General features: G+C 41.9%; 2 protein-coding genes and 1 long non-coding RNA gene across 3 annotated transcripts; all 3 read left to right on the top strand.

Moving 5' to 3' along the window:
- The first annotated feature begins 148 nt into the window (after window positions 1-148).
- On the top strand, window positions 149-3,122 carry LOC148400834 (retinol dehydrogenase 13). The gene is made up of 7 exons (XM_088370132.1): window positions 149-408; window positions 932-1,072; window positions 1,140-1,331; window positions 1,431-1,592; window positions 1,652-1,768; window positions 1,842-2,043; window positions 2,171-3,122. The coding sequence occupies exons 1-7, from the start codon at window positions 333-335 to the stop codon at window positions 2,265-2,267; spliced, it is 987 nt and encodes a 328-aa protein (XP_088226258.1). The 5' UTR covers window positions 149-332; the 3' UTR covers window positions 2,268-3,122.
- Window positions 3,123-5,003: 1,881 nt separating this feature from the next.
- Window positions 5,004-6,492, top strand: LOC148400833 (uncharacterized). The gene is made up of 3 exons (XR_015857357.1): window positions 5,004-5,544; window positions 5,679-5,798; window positions 5,889-6,492. It is a non-coding gene; the product is annotated as an uncharacterized LOC148400833 (long non-coding RNA).
- Window positions 6,493-12,285: 5,793 nt separating this feature from the next.
- Window positions 12,286-27,529, top strand: LOC148400832 (ras-specific guanine nucleotide-releasing factor 1-like). The gene is made up of 27 exons (XM_088371764.1): window positions 12,286-12,813; window positions 15,271-15,377; window positions 15,455-15,602; window positions 15,894-15,986; window positions 16,162-16,415; window positions 16,497-16,576; window positions 17,566-17,759; window positions 18,310-18,419; window positions 18,555-18,673; window positions 18,974-19,134; window positions 19,567-19,630; window positions 20,092-20,234; window positions 20,399-20,481; window positions 20,626-20,874; window positions 22,026-22,390; window positions 22,476-22,589; window positions 23,330-23,500; window positions 23,818-23,924; window positions 23,989-24,101; window positions 24,281-24,341; window positions 24,413-24,519; window positions 24,698-24,782; window positions 24,867-25,064; window positions 25,148-25,227; window positions 25,320-25,437; window positions 25,504-25,572; window positions 25,773-27,529. Exons 1-27 carry the CDS (start codon window positions 12,544-12,546, stop codon window positions 25,860-25,862), a joined length of 3,753 nt encoding a protein of 1,250 aa, XP_088227890.1. The 5' UTR covers window positions 12,286-12,543; the 3' UTR covers window positions 25,863-27,529.
- The last annotated feature ends 234 nt before the right edge of the window (window positions 27,530-27,763 follow it).

Raw genomic sequence — 27,763 nt, 5'->3', positions numbered from 1 at the left:
TTATCCATCGCATTTCATCTTCACCAGATTGCTCTTAAATTGAACGAATGAAAGCAAAAAGACCGGGATTCTAAAAGTAAAACCGCTGAATTATATGAGAATTTATTTTTAAAAAGTCTACAACGTCATTTCCGCTTCGTGCCAATGTTTATTAAAGTCTCACGTCAGGTTACAGCTCATACAGTTTTATATCACGTTTGTTGCTCCAGGTAGTGATTTGATGAGTGTGAGACAGGAGTGTTACCAAAAAGCGTCAAACGTAAATGAGTTAAAACACTCCTTCAATTGTTTAATTGACTTTTCTTTTATTAACAACAATAACAAAAACTAAAATGCAACTCTACTTTGAGACAGCGAGAGAGTTTGTTAAAACGCATGCCATCGGTATCACCGTTGCAGTTGTAACAGGTAAAACTGATTTATATTTTTTAATTGATCATGTTTTTAATTCGTTTCCATGGTGACCGTCGACGCGAGTGTGGGAGGGGGGTACAATCAATTACTTTTACACTTTTTAAAAATGTAATGCCTTTCTTAAGTAATTTTGACAAGAGCAAACTGTTGGATGATAGATCACAGCACATCATAGAAATCCACATGCAATGGACACCACCAGCCATCACAATGTCTGCACTTTAATTTGTGATTGTAGGGGGGGGATTGTGTTTAATTATAAGTGACACACAATATTGCTTCAACCATTTCTGTCAATGTAGAAGAAGCAGGCAAAGCGGGCAGCTGAAGGTTTGTTTGTTTTTTAAAGGGGTGACATCAGAACAGATCTGATCTTCTATATGTGATGACATCATTGGCACATCATTGCTTTATTTCCCTTTAACCGGAATCACCTTTGATGGGAAATTTTGGAATAAAAAGATTGAAAAACACAACCATGGCTGTACGCCTTAATAGCATGTTTTCACTATTTCAGGGGCAAGTCTGCTGGCCTTGCGGAAGTGGATGGCGGGGGGAGTGTGTCGGAGCAAGGCCAGGCTGGATGGGAAAACAGTGCTGATCACGGGCGCCAACACCGGCATTGGCAAGGAGACAGCCCTGGATCTGGCACGACGAGGTAAGCACTTACCATCCCTTGATTCTTATCTCAAATTTTTTTTGATAGCACCCCTCTTTTTCCGTAGGGGCCAGAGTGATCCTGGCCTGCAGGGACTTGACCAAAGCCCACACGGCGGCCGATGACATCCGCCACCAGAGTGGCAGCGACAATGTGGTGGTGAAGAAGCTGGATCTGGCCTCCTTGCAATCAGTCCGAGATTTGGCAAGGGAGGTTATGTTGACAGAGAATCGCTTGGACATTCTCATAAATAATGCAGGTTTGTCTTTTCTACTAAGATATTCCAACTCGGGCTCCGACAATTAAATGTCAGCCAAAGTATTTGAGAGCTGTTTCAAGTTTCTTGTTTATTTCCCAGGTGTCATGATGTGCCCAAAATGGAAGACGGACGACGGCTATGAAATGCAGTTTGGCGTCAACCACTTAGGACACTTTCTGCTCACCAACATTCTCATCGATATGCTGAAGAAGTCGGCGCCGAGTCGAATCGTCATCGTCTCCAGCTTGGAGCATGAGAAGGGTAAGGTTTGTTTCTTTTTAGTTTCTTAATGTACCTATGGTAAGAGTGGCTTCTTCCAGGTCGCATCCACTTTGAGGACATCAACTTGGATCTAGACTACCAACCTAATGTAAGCTACCGCCAAAGCAAGCTGGCCAATGTGCTCTTCAGCAGAGAACTGGCTAACAGGATGAAAGGTGCACTAAAATAAACATCCATTTTCTGTGATGTTTTATTTTGCTCTAACGTCAAACAAATTCCCATTGTCAGGCACCGGCGTGAACACGTACTGCCTCAACCCCGGCGTTGTCCGGACCGAGCTGGGCCGCCACTTGAGTCCTACATCCATGTGGAAGAACCTGCTCTTGCTGCCATACCTGATGACCATCAAAACTCCCCAGGAAGGAGCTCAGACCTCCATTTTTTGTGCCGTGGACGAGAGCCTGGCTAACGAAAGTGGCCTCTACTACAGGCAAGGATCACTCGAGATAAAAATATGAGAAAATGGACCATTTTTAACCAATCTCTAGCTTTCAAGACTTTGATATTTTGATGTCCATGTTCATAAGTAAGGCGTCCTCTCCTTGTATTTGCAACAGTGACTGCGCCCCCAAGACTCCTGCCCCAGCGGCCTTGGATGATCTCGTGGCCAAGCGACTGTGGACTCTCAGTTCTTCCATGGTCGGCCTGGTCTGAAGTCAGCATCCTGCTATTCCTCCATTCATGATGCACAGGCCAAAAAAACTCGGTAGAGTTATTTTCATGTACTGCCTTTCTTTTTTTCATATTGGTTTTAATGAGACCCATAAACTTTGCACTGTAAACATTCTGTGATCTGTGAAATTATTAGGGCCGCAAGAGTTACAGTAAAATTGTAATATTAAAAAATATCAATTTATGAGAAAAATGTAGAAAAGACTGTTACTCATACATTATCATTGTCATAAAAGTTGACTTTTTCAATGTAAGTTTCTTTTCAGTATGGCCTCTTGTCGCAAATGTCCTTTTTGTACTGTACTATGGATAGAGAAAGTCTACACACCCCTGTTCAAATCTTACATTTTTGTCATGATAAATCATTCCAAAACTTTAATCCTAAAATGTGACCTACACCCGTAAACTGAAATAATGTGGTTGCATAAGTGTGCACATCCTCTTGTGACAAGTGGTGTCACTGTTTCGTAATTAGCAGTGTTCCTTCAGGTTTCTGCTTGAAAGAAAAAAGTCGGAAAAAGCAAACAAAGGTTCCAAATGATTGTTTTTGTTCTCATTTTTTATATCACAAAACCCAACAACAGTGGCCTGTAGACTTTTGAATCCTCTGTATATCTTTTTTTAGTGTAATTCAACTATTGAGTTAGCTTTAATTCCAGTTCATTATATTGCATGTATTTGCATGTATTTGCATACCTGCAGTTCCAGTTTAAAGTGCAGTTTCAACATGAATTATGACGTACCTACCAACCTAGGCATGCAAACATGCAGAGAATAAAAAGTGTCTTGAACAGTATTACGTTTGACTGAACATAAATAAAAATATATGAAACTCTCTTCTGTCATGGCCCCTGTGGTATGACAATTTATGTGCACCAAATTAAAAATATTTAAACAAAAAACATTATGGCATTGTGACTTTGGATGTGTATACTTAAATTTTCTAACCTTACAAGAATTTCCATTCATCCATTTTCTATAGCACTAGTCCTCGTTATCTTAAATCAATATTATTGGAGGTTCAAATCTCATTTTGGGATTTTCTGTGTGGAGTCTGCATGTTCTCCACATCCTTGTGTGGCTTTTCTCCAGCTTCCTCTCACTGTCACATTCCAAAAACACGCATTAAAGAATCTAAATGGTCCAGAGTTGTTAATGTGGGTGTGAATGAAGGTTGTCGATCAGTCCAGGGGTGTACCCTACCTTTCCCCAAAGTCAGCTGGGATGGACTCCAGTTCATGTGTGAACCTATTTGGGATAAACGCTATGGAAAATGGATGAATGGTATAACAGTGATAAATAGAATTCATAATAATAAAAAAAAACACAACAGACACTCAATTAATCCAACAATCAGAAAAAAAATGTTGTACCAAGATTACTGGTGTAAAACAGGATTGTTTTAAACTTCAAACTCTGGGATATTATATAACATTTGAATTTTTTATTCTAACCTGATATGTGCCAGTAACAATTATTTAGTGGTACACCAATAGCCCTCAGACCACACTTTTGACACCACTAATTACAAACTAGGTTTATGAGCCTTATTGGGGGATTTACGTCTTACATGACGACTGCTAAAAAAGCTCATTAAATATGAGTTGAATCTCATGTCAGTTCACTCGCCCAGTGTCAATTTGCACCTATTTAACAAGCTCACTCTTGCACGTTGAGCAAAGTATGAGATGCACGCTCGTTAAAAAAGCTCAAGTATGCAAAGACTGCGCTTTTGGCTGCTCAGAAAAAAAAAACAAAAAAAACTCAACACGCAAGCCGGCGTTTTGCAGCACACGTTAACATGACTCACCTAATTCCTGCACTCCCCCAATTAAAGTTGCATTAAGGTGCCAAGGAGTCTAAAGCACATTTGCACAATTATTTGAATGACTGCTGCAAACATTGTCTGCACCGGGAATAGTTTGGCTCTCGCTTGCATTTTTTGGGACAAATATGAGCAAAGCACCAGGTGTGCCCTGAGCTGCCTGAAGGGAATTGTTTTGCTTCCGTTCATATTCCCCCTGCAACTGATTTCACCGCAGAAATTGCAATGAAAGAATGAAGTTAGACCATATTGATAAAACCAAATTATTAACAACACAACAGACATGAATCGCAATGCCCTTTGCCAAAAAAAATAAATAAATGCTCGAATTTTTTACAGCATTCAACACCAACAAATCAGTTTTTGGGACTTGACTCAAAACTCTTTGCTAGATTACCCACCCGAACAATTTTGTACTTAAGCAACAAGTGATTCTGGTCACCATTTAGGACCTGATGTCGCCTCTCTGCTGGTAATGTCATGCACATGCCCTTATCAGTTCTCCGTCCAACGGATACAGAATCAATAGCTGGGCTGGAAAAGTGATAAGGAGATGTGAGCGACTACGATAAAAACAGCATTGATGTCACGTAATTGGAAAGTGACAAACAAGTAAGGACCTCTCAAGCAAGGGGGAACCGCCATGCCTGCTCACAGTGGTCCGTCCGACCTCAGATTCTGGAGTCCCGTCGAGAAGCTCCTCGGGGTTGAAAAGGTTCTCCCCTTTAAAAAAAAAAAGCCTGCTGCTCTTCCCAGTTTGACTGCTGACAAACTTTTTGGAGACACACCCCACTCAGGAGTTTTATTTCAGTGTGGCCCCGCCTGGCTGCTATGTAAGGATGTCTTCTCCACGCCATTGGTCCAAAAGGTCACCCAACCTGCCCCCATGCTGTGCAGAAAAAAAAAAAAAGTTCCTCAGTCCTTGTCAGTCATGTGAGCCAGCAGGATGAGAGAGGACAGGCTCAGTGAGTGTGTTTTCCTCACAGGTGTGCACGCTGACGTGCAAATTCCAATATACGCATACCTGTCAGCTCCGACAGAGTGAGACCTCTTCCGTCCTTTTCCACTCTTTGCTTTCCTGCTTTGCTAGGCCCACGCGGAGGGACAGGCAGAGGCCCCGTGGCACGCATATGCAAAATTAGAGCCACATTATTTCTCTCAAGCACCAGCTTAAGAAAGGTGGAGCTCGGCGTCACAGGAAAAGATGTCACGGGAAATGCTTGCTTTCTGCCTTCCAGGCACGAAGCAAGTGTAAACACATGCGAGTCATATCCAAAGAACTTTTTGTCATGATGTGCACCAGCCATACTGGACTGGACGCATACTTTTAGTGCTTCCCGACATGTGTACTTTTTCATAATGTCTTTATGGTAGCTCTTCAGGCATAACTTGAGAGTCCGCAAAAAAAACATCATGAACGAAAGAATAAATCAGGTAAGTTGTATTTAACCTTTATTGTCGCCATAATGTCAAACTAAATGTCTCTCTTCTCTCTCTAGTGGATACATATTCAACCCAATGACATATACATATACACACACACGTGTATTTTTTTTTTTTTTACATAGTATACAGGTGCAGGCAATGGCATGCAGTCGGCCCCCCCTCCCCAACAAGAACTCTGGAAAGATCATAACGTTTGGAGGAGAATATGCGTGAAGGCAGGGATTGTGCTGTCTGCCCCTTTGGTATGCACTCCTTCCTATGACCATTTTTTTGGGGGGGAGTTGAAGTTCCTCTCTCAATACTGACCTCCATGACCTCTTTCCTTCTTGGAGCAATGAGCGCCTGAGGCAGGTGCGGGAATGCAGGTTTACCGCATTCACGGGCTGATCACGGAGGGGGGCTGACGTGGTTTGTCTTGACTGTGGGACTAGCCTGTGCATGCGTGGAGCTTTATCAGAACAACTCCAGTGACTAAGACCAAAGAGGCGAGTGGGTGACAGAACATGTTGCTCTTAAGAACCTGTTTGTGCTTCTTATAATGACATGGGCTCAAACACACCCTCAAAACACATTATGCTTGCTGCTTTATTATATTTCTTTCACATTGGGCACAATGAACCTCAATGTAATTTCCAGAAGCACTGGTGGATTTTTTTCATGGGGGTCCAAGGAAATTTTTTTTTTTAAAAAAGCTAAATAAAAGATGCGTTTTGGCTCTGTGTGACTTAAATGGTGGCATCTTTTTTTTTTTTTAGCTTATTGGGCCTCCAATGTGTTCCCTATGAAGGAAGGGTGGAAATGTTACTGGCCTGGGATCAGAGGGGTCATATTTTTTTTGCAGTGCCCCCACGCCCTCTTCCAGAGTTTAAAACCAAAACTTTTTCATCCACAAATATCTAACTTAACCAGGATCCTAATCTCAGAACTTCTTCTAGTCCACAGACACACATCACTCACTTTTAGTATGATTGGAAATGAAAGGTGGTGCGATCATCTGGATCAATGAGACAAATCCAGATCTCACTCCAGGCTGACTGCTAGGTGTGTTGGCAGGCCCGAGGCAGTGTCCCGTCACCGGGGATAAAGGCACTGTGGAGCGAGCATGCAGACAGCAGAGAAGCTGCTGAGTCAGACGGCCTTCGCATCCACTCAGCGCACGCTACGTTGAGCCTCCCCACCCGCTTGCAAATGTGCCACATGCTTCCCAACAGCTTCTTAAGAGCTGCTGCACTCTCCAAACCGTATTGACTGACATATTTACATTTATTGCAGTAATAAAATCAAGTCAACATTTAATAAAGGAGCTTTAGGTCCTCAGGCAGTATTGGGGTTATGCGGTTCTTATTATTTTTATTGTGTATGGAATGGAATATTAAATATGCCCTTGACCTTACCCATTGGGAAATATGAACTTTAGTGTAAGTTATAATTAACTCTTTACTTCATGGAAATTGTTTGAGTCATTGAATTATGCCTTGAGATAAAAGTTGAACTCATTCCGTGATTATGCTGGCAACTCAAAATAATTCAAATAACGATTGCTTAATGCAGGGGTGTCAAACTCATTTTTTTCGCGGGCCGCATTGTAGTCATAGCTTCTTTGGGAGGGCCATTATGACTGTCAACCCAAATAAATGTATGAGCATCTCATATTATATACAGTAAAAGCTACAAAACAAAATGACAAATAACTAGTTTTCAAATCAGACGAGTAAAAACTGGTCACATATTTTAAAAAAAAGATATTAAAAGTGAAGACAATTTGCAATTCTAGTAATGACACACGAATTCGATGCACAATTTGTCTTCGCGGGCCACATAAAATGATGTGGCGGGCTGTATCTGGCCCCCGGGCCTTGAGTTTGACACCTAAAACAGCCCAAAAAATATTTGTTGGTCCTTTATGTGTGCACACTTTCAGGCAAAGTTTTGTCATTCTTTTAAATATACAATTATCTTTCTTTTAAGGGTTATTTTAACAGTTCAACTTTTCAAAGACTCTTTTTTTGAAGATTTGTTTTTAACTTTCAATAACTTTTCACTCTTCAGAAATGAGTTGAGTCCGCTGCCACCACATCTGGAAATTTTGCTTGAGATTAAAAAAAAAACCAAAACCAACAAAAAAAGACAAGCAGTCAAACAACAAAACTTTGAGAATTTTCTACTAAAGTTCATTTGATGGAGTTGTTGTACTTAATGTTGTAAACCTGTACAAAAAGGGAAAAATTAAGTTCTCTGTACCCAGTAAAGGGTTAAACACACATCCCTCTTTCCACATGGCCTGACAGTGTGCACTTAACATCTAGTGATGTCTTAGCATACCGTCAGGACAGGAAGGGCTGTAAGCGCCTCTGTCGGCATTGTTGCCGATTATTTAGTTGACTTGCTCTCGTCAGTGTGAAAGTCTGCTGCTATGCAAACACGCTTCGGCCTCACTTTATCCGGTTCCGGAGTTTGCGGGAGCGTCGGATGCCGGGACCACTCATGTGGACCAGAGGAGCTCTGCTAAAACATCTTGTGTCCCTTTCTGGGATTAGAGTGTGCACATTCCTGGGACCCTTCTGGCTCCCACCGATCGGGCCTTATGCTGTGCTTGATGTGTTATAATGTGGATATTTATGCAGGGAGTTCACATAGAAGTGAAATAAAAATATTTTCCATCACTTTCTGTTATATTTATCTTGTCAGGGTTTTCTGATGTTACAAAAGGTGGAGGACCCAAGGAGGCAAAGCAAGGTGAGGCTCAAAGAAGTTGTATTTTCCCCAAAACATAAAGCCAAACAAAAGAGAATCAAAAACTAAACTACAAATTCAAACTGACCAAATTGAAAGTATCATTTAAACAAAAACAGACTAATTGCAAATTGACGAGCCAGCAAGTTACACCGAGTGGCCGTCCGGGCCTGCTGATTGGTTGACACAAGTGACTGAGCTCGCGAGAAGAGGTTGAAACGTAATCAGCGAGACAGAACATAAACAAAGAATACAAGAAAACAAAACTGACAACATGATGCACAATGAAATATAATCTAAATAAAACCACAGATGACAGTAGTAAATTCTTTGTACTTCCACCCACTCCCTTTGAATATGTAAAGAATTTTACATCTATAATAAATGATATTTTTGCCCCTTTCCCATCAAATCAAACATTTTTTGTTATGTTTGTATGTTCAATAAACCAAACCAAACATGTTGGGGCCTATTCCAAGTGAAAAGCAGAATCAACACACACTATTAACAGAATCTGTCCAAAAGTCAAACTGTTGCCATCATGAAATCTAATTTAAGAGTACATTGTAACACCCTAACCTGTCACACAAGTTCAAAATGAATTTAATCACTAAATAATAAAAGATTTTTAAAAAAAAACATGTCTTGTGGGATAAGGTGAGTCTGTGTGGAATCTTGTAATGGCCAGTCATAATACTGACACAACACTGATGGAGGAAATAAGACTATTTGTTGTATTTTATGTGCCCTATGATTGGCTGCTCACCAATGTCAACCGGCTCCCAAAACACACCACAAAATTGCAAACACAGCAAACTTCAGAATTATCACTAACGCGTTCAAGCACAAGAGGGCGCCATTGTCCTACCTGGTATCAGAGAGGTTGCTGTTAGAATTAAAACGTCGCACAATGATAATATCTGATGGCAACTTATTTGTTCTCAAAGTTCGAGGTTTGCAAGGTGGAGGGTCCAAGTTTCGGGAAGCAAGAAGTCAAGAGAAAGGAGCAGGAGTAATTTAAAAATTATATTTTCAAAAGAACAAGAAGAAAGAAATAAAGGACACATGTAAGAACTCAAAAACAGAAGTCGTTGATAATGTTCCCAACTTTCTAATCACAACTAAGTGGTTTTTACTTCCAAAACTAAAAACTCTTTTTTCCTTTCATGCTGGAATCTGCTATGCCGCCTGCCTCTAATAATTTGACCTGATTTATTTCCTTGGCGAGCACAAGTCTGTGTTGTAATTCTAACACACGTTGACCTAAAAACATAAAATATGATCTGCTAAAGATGCATCCACACTGATTTTATTATCATAATGAGCACATGTCTTTCAGCACACCGTATCCCCGAAACCATAGCGAGCGACAGATGTTGCCCACAAACCACCGGAAAAAAAAAAAAAAAAAAATCAAAATGTGTGTCAAGGACAACCCTATAACTGATGATGACATCAATATATTTCACCTCCAGATTGGCCGCATGGCATTTGCAAGCCATTACCATACATCATATAAACAGCAAGGTGCAAACCTTGTGGGAATCGGAATTAAATCGTACTAAATCACTGTTAATAAAGTGTGTTGATTACACATTTATCCATTTTGTATAGTGCTTGTCCTCATTAATGGGTTAGAATCCAAGCTAGCTGTTTTTGGGCTACCTTGCCAAAAATTTCAACTGATCTTAATTATCAAGCATATATTCTTTACCTGTAGGGAGGGAAAATTTGTCAAATATGGATGAAATGTCAATCTGGGTTCTGGTGGAGCTCAGCTCGTGGATGCTGCAGCCAGGTGGTGACCCGGCATGCGGTAGCAGCCTCTCTGCAGAGAACTTGGCGACACAGAGCCTGAACGCTGCCCACTCTGAACAATCTTGGCTGAATAAAAGCACATTATAAAGTAGGCTAGCACAATTTGTGTGTGTTGTCTCAATGTTGCTAATTATGAATCCACTCATAGCAGTTTTTAATGTTAAATCTGTCAGGTAAAATCTGAAGTAAAGTGAATTCAGCTTCCTTTTCATCCACTTGAACAATGATTACAGGATGCTTGATAAAAGACGTCACATAATATGACTGAAATCATCTCCACTTGTGGTGGTCTGGGGGGGGCGTTCGTTCTGCACGTTTGAATCTCATCCGTGACCTTTGTCAAATGTCACCCGTAGAATGCCTCACCAATCTTCTGCCTTGCTCTCGTATTACGCCGTCTATAATAAGAGGTCATAAAAAAAAAAAACATCTTTACTGTCAGTGCCAGTCATGGAGGAGAATCACCACCTCATTACCGTCGCTGTTTGAGGGCACACGATTATGGGATGGAAGAAGCTCATAGCTGGAGCCTATGGGGCGTGATGGTGCTGGTAAGGGGGCAAGGTTAAATTACACATCCCTACACACACATGCTTCATTTTCCTGTCACTCCCCCCCCCTCACTTTTTTTTAACTTGTCACAATTAAACTAGAATAGATGGAGACATCCAGCAAGGTTGAACTGCAGTGAAGAAAAAAGTGTCAAATTTGTCTGTTTGTATCATAAAAAACCAAATCGTGGTTTGTTCAAGGTTAATGTAAGAACTTGGACTGTATCTTTCTTTTTTTTTTTTTTTTTCAGGCTGGAGAATTGTAATAAAAAACAAATGACAACAATCTATTAAACTATTCAAACAAGTGGAAAAAAAAAGTGCCCTATATTTGTCCTTGTTTATCTGAGAGTTCAAAAACAATTAATGGAAAATCTTTTCCAATCCTAAACTAGCTGATTCTGGAAAGCAAATTTTTCGATTTGGGCCCTGCAACCTGGCCGTATGCTTTTAATGATCCCGCCCAGGCAGAGTGCCGTAATCCCTCTGTGATGAAACAAACCATTGTGTGTGTCCTCTTTCCAATATGCTAATCCAGGTTTAATTATGGGCTGGCACTAATGAGGGTCTCTCTCACTGTGTTAGATGTGGAAATGTATCAATGGCTTTTGTTCACACTGTATTCGTCAAGGGAGTGATGGGACATCAGATAATAATCATTTAATATTCCCAAATAATTTAAACGATAAGACATATATGTGTGTAATAGAAATGAGTGCAAATGTAATCATGAATCTGAGTTCACCTTTGGGGATTCGGGCGAGTGAGATTATTAAAAATGAAATTAAAAATCAAAGCTGCCCCTCAATATGGTTATTGCGGGATTACTGACGTCACACTCATCACAGCAGTTGATACCTGTCGCCTTGACAGCATGACAGATGAATTGTCTTTCAGCCCAGTAATTACACAGGAAGTGCAAATATGGGCAAAGCTGCAGGAAGTGCGCTTTTATGGCTCCTTTGGACGCAAGAGAAGCATTTGCAACAAACAATGTTCTTCGAGATATTTATGGAAAATATAATGCAATGATGAAATAAATGTTTATTATAATGTATTTTAACCGTGTGGGCTTTTATAACAGTTCTTCTGAGGTTTTGAGATCCAGACAGATCAAATGCTCTCACTTGTCTGAAGCTAATGCTGCTATCTAATGCTAATCTGCGCATCCAAGAAAACACAGTGCAGCTCTGCTTACCTTTTGGCTTTAACTTGACAGCAGGATGCGTGTGAATGTTTCTGCAAGATAGTCAATGAGAGTGTATTCACTTGAAAAGAGGCTCTGGCAATATGTAATTTCTGAAGATTCCCAAACGACCGGTCCATTACCGGCCCATTGCCGCGGATCAGGGCCGATCCCCCACCCCGCCCCTGTTGGCAAATATATTTTTGTGGCATGTCTCACTTGATTGTGCAGGTAGGCTATACCTAATATTGTGACCTGTGAGTGCATTAAATGAAATCAATGTCATAATGATCGATAATTTAGTGCAAAAGCCGTGTGTGCATGTGTGTGTGTTGTATTCGTGGTGAGTTAGAGCATCTGTCCAACGTGCTGAAAGCTGCCGCTCAGGGGGGCAAGTCACGTGATTGTGCTTTCTTGCGCGCTTATGCGTCGAAGCGAGTGCGCGCGCGCACTTCCACCCTCACAATGAGGGGTTCTCTCGCGTGGATGCTCTGGTTTCAGACTTGTATGCGCGTGTAGTCATTTTTGAGTGCATCTTTTTTTCATTTATTTTTTTTGCCATTTCAGAGGAGGGGGTGTTCTCACCCAAGAGATGCTGCGCTTGCTCAAGTGCCCGCCAAGTGAGTGTGTGTCTCCGAGGTGCTGAGGAGGAGGAGGAGGAGGAAGATGTAAGTGCGCGTCCTCCCAGGGGGATGCAACATGCAGAAGGGCATGAGGCTCAACGATGGCCATGTCACCTATCTGGCGCTGTTGGCCAGGAAGGACGGCACCAGGCGCGGGTGCCTGAGCAAAAAGAGCTCGGACAACACCAAATGGCACCCCAAGTGGTTCTGCCTGCTGCAGAACATGCTCTTCTACTTCGAGAATGACTCCAGCTCGCGCCCCTCTGGACTCTACCTGCTGGAGGGATGCGTGTGCGACAGGGCGCCCTCACCCAAGCCGCCCCCCTCCGCTAAGGAATGTCTGCAGGTAGGATGCAGGGACTGCTTTGGAATTTGTGCGTTTGGACTTGCTCGGCAAAGCTGCGATTCTAATTTCAAGTGTTAAAAATGAACTTTGTAGAACAAAAGCTTGCATGCAAACTTTTTGTAGTCTGCCTTCCGGCGGAAGCGAGCTGCCCCTTCCCCTGCAGTTTTGACGTATTGATTGAACTCCTTGTCTTGATATTAATAGCATCCTACCTTGGCAACCGCGTCTGCCTGTTTTGTAGCGGCATGAATCTGCGGATAGAGTGCTCGCATTTCTACCAAAGCAATGAGAAATTACTCCACATGCATTTCACCACTTTTAATTAAATGCAAAACACTATTCGGGAAAGTGTATGGAAGGTTGCGGGCAAAAGCTTATGAAGACGGAGATCGATGAGGGATCTGACGGCCAGTGTGAAATTGTTCCTCCAAGCTGCATGCAGTCTTCTGCAGCACAGCTTAAGTCTCCGCATGCTTGTTATTTTTATCCAGCAAATAATCACAAATATCGGTACAAATTGTACAATACATGTGTCCCAAGTTATGCAATATACAGTCTTCAACAAAAAAAAATTGATTTATTGTTCAAATTTGGCAGATATTTGGCAACATCTTTGTGGTGAATTAAATTTACAAGACATATTTATTTCTGATTTATGGGTACTATGCTGGATAATTTAGTGCAGTACCTGAATGTGTTCAATGAACAAAAGTTCATGGACTCGTTCATATTTTGCACGAACAGCGCATTTTTGCGTCGTAAACGTTTTTGTGAACGGGCACATTTTAGGGCCAATGAACAGTTTTTGAAGTAAATTTTATTTCGGTTTACGAGTGCCAGGTTTTCTTTATTTAGAGTTCAAAATATTACCCAGCTAAACACACTTTAAACTCGGCTTAATTAGGCTGGAGCAAAAGGCGCGTACGTCATCAAAATGCGACGAGTGCTTAAATAAGCGAAGAAAGGGTGAAAACGCTTCAGTCGACGTACTCAATGTCGCGCGATTAGCAACTAGCCTAACTTGCCCTTTCTTGTCAAATGGCAACGATAAGGTATGATGGAATATGTCAATACGTTAAGTAATAATACATTAACATAAAATGAAAAGTTATTTAAAACAAATATGTGACTTCAAATGTTTTGAATTTAATTCAATACTTCATTTGTACTGCCTTTGTTTCCTACCTCAATCTGGCACCTACAGTGGATTTTTTTATTTTTTTTCTACAGCAGATTATTTGTATTTGCATTATTATTAAAGAATTCAATCAATTTTTTCATGTATGGGTGTAAACAATGAGAAAATACTAATATGCCAGAAGATAACATCTCGCAACAACCTTATTGATGACGAAAAAAAAGAATTATGAACTTTTAATTGTGGAAGAAAAAAATCAATTATGAAATATGAACTGAAGTTCATTTCAAAATTTGTGAACTGAACTTTGAACTAGTTCGTGTAGAAAATGAATTTTCCCGACACTGGTGGTAGCTCATGTTGCATCCACCTGAGGTGAAAGGAGGACATGGAAAGGAACCAACAGAAGGTGTCTGAAGGCCTCCAGGTTTCCGCAAAGATCAGAGCTTGAATCAATGAGCGCTGAGCAGGTTGTTAAGGTCATGTGGGGAGAGATCGCAGGCATTAATATATGCACACCTGCTTGGATATGTGTGTGAGCGGTGCAAAAAGTGCGGGGGGAAGGGCCGTGCGAGTGGATCTTATCTGTGTGTGACAGGGAAAGGGACAACGCAGCGAATCGATGCCAAGCCAACTGCCACCTTGTAGGCCTCCAGTGCTTTTTATAGCTCCACTCGAAAAAACGACAACAAAAAAGCATTTTTCCCCTCCATCCCTCTTCAATTAGCTTTCATTTCTCATTGTAGTATTTATGTTCCACTTTCATATGCTCCATTTAGAAGGCGAGCTCGGTTTAAGCTCAATGTTACCATGGCAACCATTATTTGCATCTGGGAAAAAGTGCATTTCAAGGGGCCAATAAAAACGAGAGAACATGACTTGTTATTGTGCACTTAGAGATGAAACAAATATGACAGGTGGCAGAGGGTGACTGAGAAATGTGGCAATGCAAAAGTAGGTCACACATAAAGGACAAAACAAATTTTGTAAAGCCAAGTTTACAAAAAAATGCTTCTGGGCGAGCTGCTTTTAGAAAATCGATTCAGCACGCCCGCGACCCTCGAGAGTATAAGCTGTTCAGAAAATGGATGGATGGATTTGCACAATTGCTCAGTGAATTTTCTTAATTATTATATAGTCCATAGTGTTCTTGTTTAAGCTCAACCAATGACGGGTTTCATGAAAAAAACAACAACTGTAAAATCACGTCAATCCTGTTTGTTTCTATCTCAAAAAATATCCCCTCACACATTTTAATGCCGACAGAGGAATGGATTGTGAAAACCGCATCTCTTTGTGTCTCTTTCTTTCCTTTCTAGTATTATTTTACAATCACATTCAATCATGACAACCAGAAGGCTTTGGAGCTGCGCACAGAAGACGTCAAGGACTGTGACGAGTGGGTCGCCGCCATCACGCAGGCTAGGTAACACTCAGGTCCAGTAAACATCTCTTTGTGTGTATGTCAGCTAAAACATGGCTTTAATGTGTCCGTCACTGTAGTTACAGGAACCTAGCTACAGAGCATGAGAGCCTCATGCAGAAGTATCTGCACCTTCTACAAATAGTGGAGACGGAGAAAACGGTTGCCAAGCAACTTCGACAACAGATAGAGGATGGGGAAATCGAGATAGAGCGGCTAAAATCTGAGGTAACCTGCTACTTGCTATCTAGCAAGAAACACTAAATGTATGTTTTTGTCGAGAATGTCCACTCTCGAGAAGTCAACACTAAAAGAGCATCCTCAAGTCCTTTTTATGAAAGTCCTCTAAAATTGGGATTCAAATTGGCAATTTTAATAGTTACTTCAAATAAAGGCTTTATGATCTTTTATTGGATCATCAACTCAATCTTCCAGCACGCAAGTTTCGAACTGTACAAAATTTCTGTCATGGATGACACTATTTATAATAATTCATTTCTTGTGTGTCTTGAACATTAGATTGCTTCTCTGCTGAAGGACAACGAGAAAATCCAGTCCAATCCGGAGGTACCGCCAAGTGATGACGACACTGAGATCCAGAAGATAAAAAAGGTGGGGGGAACAGATTTAGCAAGCAGCTAAAAATAATTAATGTAAGGAAAGAAACTTTTTTTCAGCAGCTGCTCACCTTCAGGGACTTGTTCGGATTGCAGCTCTCAATCAAAAAATTCACTGATTAAGTTAACCGGTCAGCAACTTCAAGCCGTGTAATGAATGACCCTGACAGGTCCAGAGTTTCCTGCGAGGTTGGATTTGCCGCAGGAAGTGGAAAACCATCATCCAGGACTACATTCGTTCACCCCACGCGGAGAGCATGAGGAAGAGGAACCAGGTTGTGTTTAGCATGCTGGAGGCTGAGGCCGAATACGTCCAGCAACTGCATATCCTGGTCAACAACTTCCTGCGGCCGCTACGCATGGCTGCGAGCTCCAAGAAGCCGCCCATCACCCATGATGACGTCAGCAGCATCTTCCTCAATAGGTGAGACCGCTTCAGGATCCTGAATCCGTTTCTCGTCGCTACCAATCGGATGACAACATTTGTGATTATTTGTTTTGTCAGCGAGACCATCATGTTCCTCCATCAGATCTTCTACCAAGGTCTGAAGGCAAGGATAGCAAGCTGGCCTACACTGGTGCTGGGTAAGAGAGATGTTGACAAGACCCCAGTCTTGTTACACCATAACATTTTTGCATATTATTTGACTTTGAAAACAAAAAATCTAACGTACTTCCTTTATTCCAATTACTACTTTCCTATCAGTTTTGTTGTCATCTTTTGACATTTACAGAAAAAGCCAAAAATATGACGAGCTCCCACAAAAAAAAAATGTTTTTCGAGTGCCTAGCTAACGATAGGGCAAAAAACATATAAAAGTAAAATTTTTGAAAAGAAATAGTTATGGGGGGAAATAAAATTTTTGAAAAATTGCAAGTAGGCGGGTTTTATTTATCTTGCCACACAACAGGTGAAACGGACATATCACGGACACTTTGTTTTCAAACCAAGAGTCTTATGTCACTCTTTTTTATTGCTCTCTGTAAAAGTGTCATGAGCTTCTCCTTTTTCATTGACAGTCATGTTGGTCACAGATGGATGAATAAAAACGCTTGCCTGTAAACAACACCGCACACACAGTATGCACAATGAAAGGTGCGCTGTCATTCTCATGTTAATTCGCTCTTCCACCTCCCCGTTTTATAAAGGACCACTTGAATAATGCCGGCATAAAACATTTATGATGTGCAAGCCATCTGGCCTCAGACTCTTTGTTCAGTAAATCTGTCTCGACTTGTGTGAGTCCACAAATCGTAAGAAATCTCCACTGCGCTTCCCTGTTGTCCGCAGACATCCAATCTGCTTCTCCTGTTGCCGCCAAGTGTTTGACTGAGACTTTAATCAAGTTCTCCAAACTGTAGATGAGTGTGCAAAAGTCACGCAGGTCCATGCCAACTTGGAGCTGCCATCTTGTAGCTTTCAAAGGGACGTTAGCTTAGGGACCTCATCATCGAGTGTTTTTTTTATTCTCTTCTTTCATGTTTAGTGTTTGTTAATTAGAAGTTCTTGACTCTCATGACAACCTCAATTTCTTGCCCAGGATTTAAAACTATACTTCTGTCTTCCCCTTCAGCGGACCTCTTTGACATTTTGCTGCCCATGTTAAACATCTACCAAGAGTTTGTACGGAACCACCAGTACAGCCTGCAGATCTTGGCCCACTGCAAACAGAACCGAGACTTTGACAAGCTACTTAAGCAGTACGAGACCAACCCAGACTGCGAGGAAAGAACACTGGAGACCTTCTTAACTTACCCCATGTTTCAGGTCCGCCGCCTACAAATAACACTTTAAACGTCAATTGTTACTGCTTTGGTAGCACAGATTTTTTTTTTAATAGCCTTTTAAAGTGCTAGCAAAACGTTTAAAGTGCTAGCATAAATCCGGGCATCCTTAAGGTTTAGTATGAACTGGGAAACGGAATTAAAGTGTTGAAACTTCAATTGTTAATTACAGCCCCTGCAGCAGCCCGCGCTATTTCACTTTTATCATCGTTACATGCAGCAGTTATGGCCGTTAATGTTTTGTATCTATGAGGTCATTCGTATTTGCTAGCGTGTGGTTCTCACAGCTCGGTAATGACTTTCAGCTTCTTGTGAGGTGGCAACAGTTGCTAAACGACAGCTGTACTATTCAACGGGAAGAGATTTTTGGGGGGGATCAAATAGATCTAGACTAGTTCAATGACCAAATTCATTTGGACTGTTTGGTAGTAATCTTGAAATGTGGAACCTGTCCAATACTTTTGTACATCAAGCACACGTTGATCATCTTGTGACTCGTACAAGTTTTTAATTAGTCTGTATTTCTCTCTCAGATTCCTCGTTATATCCTAACCCTCCATGAATTGCTGGCTCACACTCCTCATGAGCATGTGGAGAGAAATAGCTTGGACTATGCCAAATCCAAACTCGAGGAACTTTCGAGGTACATCTCCATGTTGTCGATCATTCAAACATGTACTGCCAAGAATAACAACGAGGCATAAGGACGTTATTGCATCCATCCCAAACTTCTGCTTTGAATACATTCATATACAAGTCCTGGTTTATTTTTTTTTAGAATAATGCACGATGAGGTGAGCGAAACCGAGAACATTCGAAAGAATCTGGCAATTGAGCGAATGATTGTGGAGGGCTGCGAAGTACTGCTGGACACCAGCCAGACCTTTGTCAGACAAGGTAGGCTTGTTTTATAACCACTCGCTGGCATTTCTCCATCCATCCATTGATACTGATTTGATATTTTCTACCACTTACCACTTTTTGGGAACAGAAATTCATGGATGGCTGTTTCATTTCTTTCGATTCGACCCACCAAAAAAACAACAACTACATTTAGATTAAGAGTGAAAAGAACCGCTACCGCTAAGTTATGAAGAGTCCTTCATCTCAAAGCGTATTTCAATGTCGCTTTATTTATCTAGTTGTCGGCATCATTGTGCTTTTGTATGCGATTCTGATCATTCTGGCCTTCCACAGGTTCTCTGATCCAAGTGCCCATGAGCGAGAAAGGCAAAATCACCAGGGGCCGCATGGGCTCTTTATCCCTGAAGAAGGAAGGCGAGAGACAGTGCTTCCTCTTTTCCAAACATCTCATCATCTGCACTCGAGGCTCAGGAGGGAAACTGCACGTCACCAAGGTAAAGCCAGAACATTGCACACAGGAATGTAAAAAACATTTTTGACTCCAATAATAGTAATAATAATAATCTTGTGCTGGGAGAGGAATTTGTAGTAGGAATTTGTATCACCCCTCTAGTATATGTCGGGTGAGTCATCCACTTAAAGCAAATAAACTCTTCTCTTTTCACATAAAAAAAAAAGTGCAGTCGCTGTAAACATCTGCGTTTTGTGTGCACATGCAGACATTAAATAGTTAGCCCTGAGACTGCAGCACCAATTGCCGACAATCTCCAGTAACAGTGTGATTTACCACATTTTAAATGAGTTGATTTAATCCACTCCAAATCAATCGATTTTAGTACTCCGAGCTGGACCCCTTTCATGCAATCATGGCCAATATTGGCCGTTTAATGACTTCTAATCTGATGAATTGGCCCCCTGTTTTGCAGAATGGTGTGGTATCCCTCATTGACTGCACACTGATGGAGGATCCTGAGGGCACTGATGATGAGTGTAAGTTGCAATGAGCTACTGAGCCTTACTGTGTAAAGTGTGTCAGAAAAGTTCCAGGACTGGCATCACACAAAATGCATTTCAAATGCAATTTCCACTGGAGTAGACTGCTTCACATTCGCGATGAAATAAACAAAAGCGTCAAAAACGTATTTTGCCATTTTAAAGAAAATTAATTTGTAAACGTGGTTCAAGGTTATTTTGAATGCATCTTTAAAATGTTTCCTTTTATTTTATTACAAAAAATGAATTATTAATTTAATAAGGCCTATCAATACAAAAAAATTAAAAAATGGAAAATAATAAGCCAAGAATTACAGAAATAACATGCCAAGGATTTTTCATGTATTAATATTTATAACACTTTGTATTTTCACCGTGCAAAGTATTTTAAGTGCCTTTTGTAGCGCAACCAAATATACAGAGCCTTGAATTGAATTGACCCAACTTGTATATTTTAGTCAAAGGAGAGCGGAATGGCCAGGACACCGAGCACCTGGACTTTAAAGTCATAGTGGAGCCCAAAGATGGGCAGCCTTACACTGTCATCCTGGTGGCCTCATCACGACAAGAGAAGTCGGCGTGGACCAGTGACATCAGCCAGGTAAAGACCAATAAATACCACTGCCAGATTGTAAAATACCGATTTTTACAAGGTGCGGCTGCAAAACACTTGCAGTGAGGAAGCGACAGCGGGCCCTCACTTCAATTCCATCGCTGAGAACTTGTTCTTGCGCTTCCATCTGCTCTCTTTTTGTCTCCTCCTAGTGCATCGACAACATCCGCTGCAATGGTCTGATGATGAATGCTTTCGAGGAAAACAGTAAAGTCTCCGTGCCACAGATGATTAAGTGAGAGTCCCGCCATCCATTTTACATGCTCTACCGCCCCGCGCCAGTAAAGCATGACAGAAATCCCTCAAACACTGATGGGGAACCTTCCCTCATGGGCGCTTATATATTACAACCTACAATTCATTGCGTACCGTCCCGTAGGTCCGACACCAGTTTGTACTGCGACGACGTGGACATACGCTTCAGCAAGATGATGAACTCGTGCAAGGTGCTGCAGATCCGCTACGCCAGCGTGGAGCGCTTGTTGGAGAGGCTGACCGACCTGCGCTTCCTCTCCATCGACTTCCTCAACACCTTTCTTCACTCTTACCGCGTTTTCACCAGCGCAGACGTCATGCTGGACAAGCTCATTACCATCTACAAGAAGCCTATCAGTGCCATCCCTGCACGGTTAGCATCGTCGTTTAATATTTGGATAGGAGATATTTTATTTATAGTACTTGGTCATGGGTGAGCTGGAATCTATGCTTGAACTGGTGGCCAGCCAGTCAGATCACTCGTTCACACCTATAGGCAATTTTGAGTCTTCAGTCACTTATCTTCACGAACCTGGAGAAAATCGTGCAAGCATGAAGTGAGCATGCAAACTCCACATGGGAAGGCGGAAGCTGAAATTTGAACCTCGGTCTTAAAAACTGCGGGGCACAGTGTTAACCACAAGCGCACTGTGCTGTCAAGTTTAAGAACTTCATATATTCCCCCCTGCAATGACCCCCCCCGTACTTCTTCTTTCCACTGTCGTCCAGGTGAGGACGTCACGCTCCACTGAAGCCCACCCACTTTCCCTTCACCCTCCTCTTGCTTTTTCTTTCTCTTTTCACAAGTCTGACCATCCCTCTCTCCGCTGCGCTGTCGCCATGACAACCCTTTACTTTGCTGCAGGACCCCACCCTCTCCTCATCCTCTTCCTCCCTCGCCCCCCTCCTCTCATCTGCAGCAGTATTAAATGTTGATGGTGGTGTTTTGTACCCGATCACCCCGCCCTCCTTTTTTTGTCTGGAGCTTCCATCGATGTCCGCTTCCTGTTTTATCCTGCTTATTTTGCCATAACACCGCTTTAAGTTTCTCAACAAATAATGGCCGTAGCGTCCCTTCACACCCGTTTTCATACAAAAGCCTTCACTGTGGAGGAATCCATATCCTCTCTCTCGCTCTCCTTGCGTCTCAATGGATCTCCCCCGGGCTGGTTGCTGTTGGCAGCGCCCGTGCCTTCCAACGTTGTCACTTGGCATGCTATTTATAGGCCTTCGGAGGGGGTGGCTCTCAGTGCAAGGAGGATGCTGTCTTAAACAATGTTGCTCCCATGAAAAAAAGAAAGGATGGCTGGAGCTGCTCCCAAATGTGACTGATGTTAATGTGCTCCTTCTGCGTACACAATGCGCCCACCAAGTGTGGTATCCATGCACCATTATTAACATAGTTATTTTTGATTTATTTTATATTCAATTGTTTTTTTTAGATTATGGAGAAAAAAAAAAGACCACAGACACACTCCATACAGTACAATTATTTCAACTGAAATGATATCTTCTTGCCTACAGTGCTTTGGAGCTCTTCTTCGCCAGCAGCCAGAGCAACAAACTTCTGTACGGCGAGTCACCCACATCGCCACGTGGCAGTCGCAAATTCTCATCCCCCCCGCCGCTCGCCATCACCAAGACGTCATCACCAAATCGCCGCCGCAAGCTCTCGCTCAACATTCCCATTATCACGGGAGGCAAAGCGCTGGATCTGGCCGCGCTCAATTGCTCCCCAAACAGCATGCACGCCGCCATGTCTCCCTTCGGTAAGACGGCCCTGGATATCAACAAGCTGTTTGTGACCAGCACCTTGGCAAGCAAGATCCCCGATGAGGGGGAAACCAAGGCCGAGAGCAAAGCCGATGAGCCTGCCCCCAACAAGCAAGGTTAGACTGCCAGTGGATGGACTGAAGACACCATTTGAACAAATAAAAATGTATATCCCTTCCAAATCTTTTTATCTCTATCCAGATCTGTCAGTGAGAGAGGAATGTGACAAAGAACCATGTCAGAGTGACGAGACTGAAGCGGAGATGTCTCCTCCCAAGTCCCCGTCGACACCCAAAAACGTCAAATCAAAAAACGGTAATATATCACACAAGTTAATACAGACTTTCCCTCCTCGCATTATGACATTATTAGCAGTTGTTTGTCGGTCAACTTTTGAAAGTGGAAAGTCTGGCAGCAACCAAATAAGGGATTGTCGGGAGAGAGAGAAAAAAAAAAACCACCCACAGCTTCCAAGAAGGAGCACCCATACCCTTAAGACTGCTGGGTTAAAAATTCGACTGACCCAGGAAGTTGGGTTAAATTGACCTAACATCCTGGGTCGGTCCAATTTTTAACCCAAATTGGATTGTTCATAAATCCAGCATTGGTTGGATGCCTTTCGGCAGTCAGGCGCAATTAATCCCCACTGAGCTCTCCTCCCACGGTTTTGGATACAAGGGAAGCCAGTTCTGTGCGAGTGTAGGTGGAAGGAAACCTTGTACCTTAGCAACCATGTGCGTGTTCCTCTAATTCCGCCCCCGGTTCGATGGAGGAAGGCAGGGAGGAAGTGTGAGGGGGCAGCACAGGCAAACACCGTCACTGATGCGAGCTGTAGGACAAGCACACGGTTCGCTCTGCCTCGGCTCAAGGTCGCCCTCCAATGGGCAACGCTGTCATTTGGGAATGTAAAATCCTCGTTGTATTAAGCAAGTCTCAAAAATGGCCTTTCCTAGCAAACTTTGGGCAACACACTGGACTGAATACAATGGGCAGAATCAATAACTCAAATGAAACGATTTCATCTGTATTGAATGTGAATTCTTCTTGGTCCACAGAGTTTACGCTGTTCTCCTTCAACAACAGCATGGTGGTGTCCTCCTGCCGGGAGCTGGACAATAACCGCAGCGCTCTTTCGGCGGCCTCGGCCTTCGCTATCGCCACAGCTGGTGCCAACGAGGGCACGCCAACGAAGGAGAAGTACCGCCGCATGTCCCTTGCTGCCACAGGTCAGACCATCGTTAGAAATATAAACGCCCTAAATGGTTAGATGGAGTTTTTGATGGATTGGACGGCACGTGGGCATTTGGAAGCCAGTTTGTGCTTAGCCAATTGTGTTTTTAGAATATCCTTGCATACCTAATGTTTATATTTAAAAGGATTTGGCTTGCTCTTTATTTGATATTATATTTTTTTTACATTTGGGGATTTTCATTAGCTTTAATCATCAAAAATAATACTATTCGTAGTTTTTGAATTCAACTACATTTTTTTTTCTGTTCTTCTAATTTCTTAAACTGCATTTATTTCTTCAATCTGTTGTCAGGTTTTCCTACAGACCAGAGGAATGGGGACAAAGAGTTTGTTATCAGAAGAGCAGCTACAAACCGAGTTCTGAACGTGCTGCGTCACTGGGTTTCCAAACACGCCCAGGTACACACACTTTTGACTTCAAAAGAAAATACGTAGCAATGACGTTACTGTTGTTGATATGCAGGACTTTGAGCTGAACTCTGAGCTGAAGACAAGGGTAATTGGCTTTCTTGAGGAGGTGATGCATGACCCAGAACTGCTGACACAGGAAAGGAAGGCTGCTGCAAACATTATTAGGTGGGCTTCTGTCTTTTAACACTTGCTCACACACTAAGATGACAAAGTTATTTATTTACATTGTTACCAACAAACAAGCATGAAACTGGTACTTTATAAAAAAAAAAAAGTGGCCATGGATTCTGTCTGTTGCCAAAACAGTTGTTGAGTTTCAAGCGTTTCTGTCATTTTGCATGCAGGACTCTAACACAGGAGGACCCCGGAGACAACCAGGTCACTATGGAAGAAATCATTCAAACGGTGAGAAGAAAGAAACAGCCTGCTTGCCCTATGTTGTCGGTGCCCGTTTTATAAAATTTTGTGTGTTTAAGGCGATGGAGGAGTGCAGGAGTGAGCCGTTTGAGAACCACTCTGCCCTGGAGATCGCCGAGCAGCTCACTCTGCTTGATCACTTGGTCTTTAAGGTCATCCCGTACGAGTGAGTGTAACAAACTACACTGTTGGTTTTTGTTTTTTATGAGAATTCAGTTGAGTAAATTAGGAACACGTTGACGGTGAGCAGCCCAGCAACATTTTTGTAAACCATTTTTAGGAATTTTGCCCTACATCATTAATCGTTGGTTGTGTTCTACTTACTGCATTTGGTGTTTCCCCAGGGAGTTCTTCGGTCAAGGCTGGATGAAGAACGACAAGAACGAGAGAACTCCTTACATCATGAAAACAACCAAGCACTTCAACGAAGTACGTCCACCAAATTAATAACAGGCAGAATAGATTTGAAGCCCAAAAAGAGTGACGGACATTTCCATGCTTTGTTTGACTCAGATCAGCGACAGGATTGCTACCGAAATCCTGCAGTGGGACGACGTCAACATGCGCGTGGCGGCCATCGAGAAGTGGGTGGCGGCGGCGGACATTTGTCGCTGCCTGCACAATTACAACGCCGTGCTGGAGATCACGTCTTCGCTCAACCGCAGTGCCATCTTCCGCCTCAAGAGGACCTGGCTCAAAGTCTCCAAGCAGGTAGGCAGGAAATCGTGACTTGTGGTCTTTTACTAGCGGGCCGTTCTCATTTTGAATCTGTGCTCTCCGTCTGATTTTCTTAGACTAAGACAGTAATTGACAAGTTACAGAAGTTGGTGTCATCTGAGGGCCGCTTCAAAAACCTGAGGGAGGCGCTCAAGAAGTGAGTCAGCCTCTTGTCTGATGAGTTCCTGAGGAAACTGAATATTCCATATTTATCAGGAGTCAACACAACTGTACTGTTTGTGTCCTCAGCTGCGACCCACCTTGTGTTCCCTACCTGGGCATGTACCTTACTGACTTGGCCTTCATTGAGGAAGGCACACCCAACTACACTGAGGACAACCTGGTCAACTTTTCCAAGATGAGAATGGTAAAGGACAGGATCATGAAATTATCAATGTGGTCTTAAAATGACCACAATCTTGTTTGTTCTCAGATATCTCACATCATCAGAGAAATAAGGCAGTTCCAGCAGACGGCCTACAAGATCGATTATCAACCAAAGGTGAGTACTGTCATTTTTTTATTCTTTTCTGCACGTTGGAGAAAAATTTGATTCAGAGTGTGGTGGCCAGCAGAAATTTCAGGAGATGCCCGAACGGCTGGTCAATTTCCTGGCCGGTCGGTTTTGGCCCATGTGAGCTGCCAAGTTAATCTGGAGCTATCTAATTTTGAAACCCTGACTCATCTTTGTTGCTGTCATAGGTGGCAAAGTACTTGGTGGACAGCAGTTCCGTGCTGGGTGAGGAACGTCTTTACGAGACGTCTTTGAGAATCGAACCCAAAACATCATAGTGAAGAGGCTGGCTCAACTTTCATAGCAAGTGTACAGGATCGTATTGAAATGTACATACGTACTATATGCTACTATTTGTATTTGAGGCAGTGCCCCTCTAGTATGTTCTCCTCAATCAATGTCTAATATAGAGGCTAAGTAGACGACCAGAGGTTTTATTCATATAGTTGACAGAGTATATGTTATTTATGGTCTTATGTATTGTATACGTTGATTTTTATTTTAACAGCAGGGAGGTGATAATTCACATATGTTGGGTTTGGTTTACACTGCAGGTCCAAGTGGAAAATTCCCATTTAATTTCTACAGTAAATCAGATTTTTTTTTTTTTTCTCACTATTTCCAAGTAAATCCCATGTGCCCAAATTGTAAGTAAATAGTCAAAAGGAAGTAAATACTCGGCAATGACAAAACAATTATACCTGAATAATACAAATATGAAACATTGCATAGAGTTTAGCTGGACTGGGCCGGTTCTAATTCTTCCCCTCATTTATTTAAATGAGGGTGACTTTCACATTCCTCTACTGACCGCCATTGGGAATTATTTATCTCTAATGTAGCAGCATATTTAGATTTTATTTATCTATGCATTCTCTGTGGTTTAACTGTTTAAAACATATTTTTGCGTGGTTCAACCAGATGCGGTTGAACCACGCAAACTTAAACAATCGGTGGATATCAATAACATGAAGCTCGCATTGACCGGGTATATTCGTCAGTCGCCTTTATATCTAAGAATGAAAGTTTTGCCTTAAAATTACAGCTGCCTTTTTCATGAGGTGTTTTTAAGAGATCATCAAATCAAAAAAACAGAATTGATAATGCCGTAAACCTTTATTACATTTAGACTAAAAGGCTAAGTTGATTAAATCTAATTTTCCCAAATAGTTAAATATGACCACCACCTAATTTTTTTTTACAAACACTCCCAGCCACTAAATGAGGAAATACATATCAGACATAATGTTTGCTTGAACCAAATGAACTGGCGAGATGTTTCATGTAGCCACTGAATAATACTTTTTGGGTTTTACCTGTGGAAAAACACGCTTTGGCTTTTGCTTCTTCTCCCTTGGGACGTAACGCAATTTATGTAGCAAGTTTACTTCCGAGTGTTTCATGATAGATGAACCTCTTAGGCTAGTGTTACATATAGTTTCAAGCCTTAATTATGAAAACAGATGATATAATATTATAGACCACAAATGTATGTCAGCTATTTTGTTAAGCTATTTTGCCATTGAAGCTGATGTACATGTTTTTCTTGTGTACAGCATATTGTAATGATGCGTATGATATTTAAATGTACCACATCCTGTCTATTGCCATGTATTAGCAGGATCTATACAGCAGTAAAATTGTGTTTATTCTTGGGATATTTCTATATGTATTTTTACAGGCTTTGTACAGATGAGCGCCTGAAGCTTAAGTGGCACGCATGTACCACTTTTTCACATGTTCAAAATCTCGATCTAGCTGTAGTCGCCCTCCCAAATTGGCACACGAGATATTTGCATATATGCAGCGCTATGACGACCAATTGTGTGCCAACAGCTTGAGTCAGTATTTGCATTTTTGTTTTGTTTGTTTTTTGGCAAATGAAAAAAAAAATTCTTTCCTGGTTACCTCTTGTTAATAAATCTCTTTTTTCTCAGGGGGAGAATGTGTTTTGTGTTTTTCACACTCAAATAGGCTATGAGGAGGAGGTGTTTGTCATGTGATGCTCACAAAGCTCTGTGGAGGCTTTGAGGGAGAACATGGCACTCAAGCTAGTTGTTTATCACATCCACATTTTCTTATTTACAACTGATGACTTTATTGTAGTTTGTGCTTGTTTTTATCCTGCGACCCTGTACCTATGTTTACTTTTTTTGCTTATTTACAAGATGCAATAATA

Source organism: Syngnathus floridae, chromosome 3, assembly GCF_059516105.1.
Source record: "Syngnathus floridae isolate MCC-2025c chromosome 3, RoL_Sflo_1.0, whole genome shotgun sequence".
Lineage (NCBI taxonomy): Eukaryota > Metazoa > Chordata > Actinopteri > Syngnathiformes > Syngnathidae > Syngnathus > Syngnathus floridae.
The sequence above is the reverse complement of the archived record's forward strand: the minus strand, read 5'-3'. Positions and strand labels throughout refer to the sequence as shown.